Here is a 7,144-nt window from a genome sequence, read left to right on the forward strand (position 1 = left end):
ATCACCAAATTACATAAATTTAAATAACGCAAATAGGTTTTTGTTTAATAAATGTTACTTATTATTATGCGTAAACAACAATTTTTAAAGTCTTTTAATGATATTATAGGACGTAAAGTCGTATTTTTTAAAGGCTTTTAGTAATTTAAATCCATGTGTCGTACAAGTAAGAAAAAAAACGAATAGTGTATACATTTACCAGAGTAATGTAAACTTTATCCATATTAACGAGGTAAATATATATAGTATACATTATATCGAGCTAATTTATGCACTAGCCAATGTACTGTTGATAAAATATTAAATCTTATTTATACGGTCATTTAGATACTCTGTCAAACGTAATATTACCTAGATACTATAACCGTAAATAGTTATGTCGGTATAAAGGTCAGCAATTTGAAATCGTCTAACACTTCAAATGGTTTAATAATACATACATCAGTTATTCTAGAAACAAAAACCAAAGCATCATTCATTTTTTTTTTTTTTAATGAATCAGTAAAAATATTATTTATTAGATAGTTTTTAAAATATTATTTGTTATTCTACCGTAGATTATTATTCATGAGTATGTACTCCATTCATTCGGTCATTGATAATGTACAAGGTACCCGGATAATTTACCAAATAAATGTTTTATGAATAATATTTTTACTTTATTCAATCATAGGTATGGCTAATGTTTACCTAAACCTGTTCATGTGTATAATATTATACGTCTTTCGGACTTTAACCTGACCATATTATGTAACGGTAAGCTAGCAGAGTGTACACTCTGCAGCATATTAATATTTAATACTGATTTTAAAATGTTTATTATTATTATTTTTCTTTTATCTCAGATACCGACTTTTCTCCGGTGCTCCGGTCATCTTGGATAATGTGATTGAGACCGTGTAGCGAACACTGATCGCAAATGTCGTTCAAAATATTATTCCATGCATTAGCGCGACGTTTTATACTGGTCATGCGAGGCGATTTGTTCCGGAACCGGATTAAGTCGACTCTTTTAGACACAGACGACTTTTTGGCGTTCATCGTCACGACGACGAATATGAGTTTTAAGACTGTCGTCCGTTGATATTCCTACAAGCCGTGATATGTTTATATAACAAAGAAAACGAATATTTTCAAAATCATGATTATACATTATGCCCTTAAAACGATTTTTTATAAATATTATATCAAGTAAGTTATACTCACACCATATTTCATTGTCATATTTTCCCGTTCGAACTCCCGTCATGTACGTTTCAGTATATGCATATAATATTATATGTAAATATATATACCTATACGTTTTACAAGACGTGACAACCTAAGTTTATGGCGTACAATGCATAATATACTATTATTATTTTTATTGTGCACATACAACGCTATACTTTTTCGTTTCGTTTTCCGGTAAAAGAAATTCGGTCGTATAATAAAATAATAAATTTGTTGTATACATATTAATATATAATTTGGAGATATTGTGTTTCGATTTTCAAGTTTTGATTGATACATTTCACCGGGCACTTTTCGAACCAACATTTGAATAAATAATAAATGTTATAAAAACGCAAAATAATTTTATTTTACTGTCATGATATGATAATAATATATTTAAATATAATAATATTTTATTTAAAAGCAATTTATAATATCCCATCATTTCATATAATATTTTATAAGTTATGCCTATTTTTCTTTAGAGACCAATAACTCAAACTATTACGGCGTGTGTGCATTATTATTGACGGTTGAATAATAAAGCAATTTTTTTCTATAGAATTTTTGAACATACTTTTTTTTCTTTAGAATATGTTATCCAAAATATTGGAAAAATAGTGAAGTGGATTACTGATTTATGAGGAAAATGGGGCAAAGTTTTTTTTGTAATTTATTGTTGTTTGGTTGGTGGTTGTTGGAAGCTAATTGGAAGATATTAATATTGATACTAAAACTAAAATTTTGGAGGATATAATAATAATCGATCCAAGCTATTTTATCGAGGTAGTTCGCTTTGTACATTTAGAAATTAAGGAAATTAAATTTGTATTTATTTTCCAGTGAAATTTTGTTACAAGTGCGAAATTTTGATTTGTTTTGTTTTTCTAGTTAAAAATTAAATACTTAATTTTGATTTTATTTTAAATCAATGGAATTCCAAAGAATTATTTTTATTGTTAATTATATTTATTTTTTCCTATACGTATTTCTTATTTAATTATGGTGCGAAAAATCGTGAATAATTTACTTAAATTTCACATTTTTTCTAACGACTATAACAGATCAATTTTAAAAATAAAATATCATCAATTTAAATGTTCGAAAATGTTATTTGCAATGGTACAACGTTGTATAAAGGATAACAGTTTCCAATATGAGTAATTATTTTGAATTAAGGTTTTCTAAGGGAGTTTTTCCTTAGTCATAGTGTGACTAATCATAAAGATATATTCTGTACATTTTTATTAATTATTAAAATTTATTTTTTATTTTTTGACATTAAATTAATGAAATAGTTGTGCGTGTTAATTTTACTACAGTATTTTTTATAATAGTATTTAGTTTTACCTTAATTGACGCAAGTCATCATAATCGTTTCCATCATATTGTATTTTTTTTATCTAAATTTTATTAAAATTCCTAAGTTTCCACCAAAAACCAATGCATTATATAATAGTTTCTCGTTACAGTACTTTGGTGCTCTTAGAAATTGATGCATAAAATATAACAACGTTCCATATCTAAAAAAAAAGCGGTTTCACAATCAAATTTTCGGTAAACATGATTTTTATCACTGTTTTTCAATACACTCAAAAAAATTTATATTTTTTATGAATATGCATATTATAACCATTATTTATGTGAAATAATATGGAAGGATAAGAGCAATTAAAATTTCATGTAATGACTTTTTTCATCTAATTAATATTTTAATAATTTATTATTATATGTGTCACTTTGTCTTTGGACTGAAATAAGCAAACCGCAAAAAAAATTTCTATTAACACTCGTACTCTATATTTATAATATTTAAATATGTTTTATTTTGTGCAATGTTATTCATTTATAAGAAAAATAAAAACAGAACTGTATGACGGCGTAGTGTGCAGGCAATAGAGGTACATGTTTGTGTTGAATAATAATAATATATTTTTTTAAACGTTTTGGTTATGACCTATTCTTAATCTGCGAAAGCATCTTTTATTTTTATATTTTGTTATTTTATCTGTTGTTTTAATTTGGACTTGAGACTGATATCGATTATTTTCATTGATTATTCTTAATATTTTTTTGTACAAAGGCGCCTTTAGGTTTAGAACACTAAATATAGTCACAAATCCAATCCACTGACATTAAGTGAGTGGAACATTTTTGATCTTAAATTAATCATACAATTTTATTGAATAGCGTTAAAATCTAAAAAAAATAATAATTTGTACATTCATCTACTGCTTTTAAATTGATAATATGCAGAAGTTGAATGAAAAGCGTACAAGGTAGTATTATTTAAAAAGAAAAAAATTATAGGAAAATAACTTAAATTAATAAATTCCATTTCACTTGCACTATAATATTGAATTACAGAATATAATAAATGTATTATTCAAAAATGTTATTTTTAGATCATCTGAAAAAAAATCTAAATCCACATTTGATGGACTCCAAAGTAAGTACCTACGAACTCTCTTGTGTCCGTGAACTAATAATTAAAAAACCGAAATATAAACCATTCAATATCGTATACTATAAATTTAATATTTTATCAATTCACTATTTGACAAACAATACGTATTTTTAACAAACGAGTCAAACTTTAAGACCACAAAGCAACTAATACTGAGTTATTTAAAAATGAACACTTACGCACTACAAAATATTTTGTAAATTCGTTAAAACAATAATGATTTTGTGTTATTGGAACTGAAATTATTGCATTCTCTTGGTATTGGTTAAATTGGTTGAAAAATACGTTGAGAAAATTAGTTCTTTACAAAAGTAAATAACATTTTTTTTTCACAAATATTGTACATACCTATAAAAAGTAGGTAATGTGTACATCATATACTGTATATTGAGTATTTTCATTGAGCTAATGTCTTGTTTTCCTTTTTCCTCGAAGTGTTTTATGAACGACTAACTGTTATTATTTTAAAAATAAAATTTAAATAACATAAAGATTGCTTCTATTAAATAATTGGTTTGAATTCAATAAATTCAATAAACACCGTAGATATACGAAAAAACCATTTTGTGTGGAGGAGATGAACATTTTTATTAAAACCTTCTTTAAATAAAAATGTGACATCTAAATATTTCTTAATTGCTGTTAGAACAAATTAGTAGGATATTGTAACACATTTCAAATAGAATTTTAAATTGAAAATAGAATAGAGTTTTAAATAATTTGTAAATCTATAGAATTTGAATAATTAATAAATGAAAAAAAAGTACCTATATAACCCCTCTGTTGTAAAAATAACTCTAAGGTTCCAAGTCTACTTTGTTTTTAAGCAGGTCACTGTATTCACTGTAATATATATGTCGAATTTATATTCAATAATAAATCATTGTAATTGCTGAAAAATGGTTCAGAGTTAAAACTTTAAAACTTTTTAATGACCAAGGTTAACAATCAATTTATTATTTTAATAACAATATTAATATGAAAATGATTGTAATTTTTTATATTTATTTATATACTTGTATTTTATAGTTTATTAAAAAACATTGATAAACTTGTACATTAACCCGTCAAACTAAAAATTAGATCTAATTTTCTAACAGAAACCTCTTCAAAATTTTTATAATTGGATTATTTTTGTTACTAAAAAAAGTAAATACTTTTTTTTTTAATGTAGAACATCGCCCATTATAGTAAAATCAATACATTCATCGCTCCGCTTCAATATTAAACTAAATAATTTAGTAGCATTATTTTAAAATTTTAATAAAAGCTGATTGATCGTAGCGAGAAAATATTTTTCATTGGATTTTAAGTAATCTCTACTACCTTCAATAATATTACAGCATTGCTTATTGGTCACCTGTATATGGAAAATAAGACTAAATATAAGTCATATTGCAGAATGAAACGATCGCGAATTACAAAAATATTTTGTCTTTATTCTTCACGTTCAGGTATATAAGTATGCATGTATAGTAAAGTTTAACTGTCTATCAGTTTTTTTTTTTTAGCTTTTTAACTTAGATGATATTACGGTGGCGGCGTTTTAACGGTTCGCAGAAAATAATGATCGAAAAATTCTTTTAATAAAATCATCGCCATCGTCTTCCTTTTTTTGTATACTCTTTATGTAAAATCTAGGTTCTTTCCGTTAATCCATTAAAAATATAATAAGTGTGTGTATTTTTTATCTTTTAGTTGAATTTAAAAGGGAATGGGTTTTTTCTTCTTTTTTTTTTATTTTAATCGCATTGAATAATACAAAGTAATATTTTAGTATGTTTCTTAGATTATATTAAAAATCTTATTTCGTTCATGACGTGTTTATATAAAGACGCTCCAAGGTGTATTCCAAAAATATATATTATATCTACATTTGTTTAGATTTTCCCGAGCTTTATTCGGTAATTTATATCCATATATAGAGAACTTTCATTTGTCTGTCAAACTAGAAACATAGATTTATATACAATATTACAATAGATAAATTATATACACTATTTTACGCATTATAGAACGGTGAAATATTATAACATTAATATAATAATAACGGTTAACTTTGTAAATTACATTTTTCCGCTTGCTTACAATACAATATAATATCATTGTAAGTTATACTAATGACTACATTGAATCATATTGTAATGTAAACGTGATAAAATATTGATTTAAAACATATTTTGTTCTTCCTTCATTCCCTAGTTTATAGTATATATAATGCTGGTAGAAAAACTTTGGGTGAAAATTCACGCAAAATCAAGCATTCAAAATTCTATGGTAGAAGTGTAATTATAATGAAATTTAATTTTAATTTATAATAAAATTATAATATAATATATGTCAGTTATCGTCAGATGACGCTTAACTAAAGCATTCTCCCTAATACTAATATTACATATTGATGTATTTACGTCTGAAAATGTCTACTATTTTAAAGTCACTTTTTTGTGCACTTATGCACTCAATTCAGAGTATTGTGCGATTATATAAGATCTCTATACTGCTAATAACACTCTTGTCAGTTTTAAAGGATATAGCGACAGTTTTTGTAGTTTACCAGTCATGTATCACGTATCCTTTCATCTTTGTGAGTCTCATGACTACTCCCTGATTGGTAATATACTTGATTTCACAACCTCAATTAAGCGAAGATATTTTATTGAAATATCCTTCTTGAATGCTTGAACTTTTGAGTTATAAAAATAATTTATCATTCTTTATCTCCTTAATATGTTTTAAGGATAACTGCTAAATTTTCTATTTACCTGTTCACTACCGACTACAAGTGCAATGAACTCTTTGGTTGGCTAATTTATCGCGCCAATACTGTTTCGTCTTTTAAAATATTTATCCATGTCTCGAGTTTATTTTGTTTGTTATTTATAAAATCGCTTAACTTTTAAATTAAATTCTATCTTTAAAATGTATATTAATGCAAAAAAATCCGGTCACAAAAATATATATCCTAAAAATAATATTATAAAAATGTAAATAAAATGTAATTTTATCATCGTATATACTAACTAATAATATAATACAGGCGGCTGAATATCAAAAGCATGCTACTGAACAATAATATTCATTGAATTATATTATACTAACTATATAACCTGACTTTAATAAATATTATATTTTTAAATGATGAAAAATACAACTTTTTAATTTTATATTCTCTGTCAGTAAATATAAATTTGTTCATAATGAGAAATTCGTATTACACAGGGCTTTAAAGGAATTCGGTATTTTTTTTTTTTTTTTATTTATGAATATCCGAAGTCGAACGACTTTGATACAGCATTAAATTCACTTAATTTCCATCATGGTTGTCTTTTAGCTGTTTCGTATAATAAAATGAATATTTTTGTTCTAAATACTAAATAATAATAAATACCTATCAACGTTATTATAATATTATTGAAACTTTGTAAAATTAAAATATAGACATATCTTTATAAAAAGTGT

General features: G+C 25.0%; 1 protein-coding gene across 1 annotated transcript in view; it reads right to left on the reverse strand.

Moving 5' to 3' along the window:
• The window catches only part of LOC112597506 (pickpocket protein 19-like), a 7,697-nt gene extending 6,656 nt beyond the window's left edge, over positions 1-1,041 (reverse strand). Inside the window, exon 1 of the mRNA XM_025343579.1 lies at positions 850-1,041. Coding sequence (XP_025199364.1) covers positions 850-1,041 — 192 coding nt within the window. The remainder of the gene's footprint in view (positions 1-849) is intronic.
• Positions 1,042-7,144: the final 6,103 nt, after the last annotated feature.

The sequence above is a fragment of the Melanaphis sacchari genome, unplaced genomic scaffold (assembly GCF_002803265.2).
Source record: "Melanaphis sacchari strain LSU unplaced genomic scaffold, SCAv2.0 Contig42_pilon_pilon, whole genome shotgun sequence".
Classification (NCBI taxonomy): Eukaryota; Metazoa; Arthropoda; class Insecta; order Hemiptera; family Aphididae; genus Melanaphis; species Melanaphis sacchari.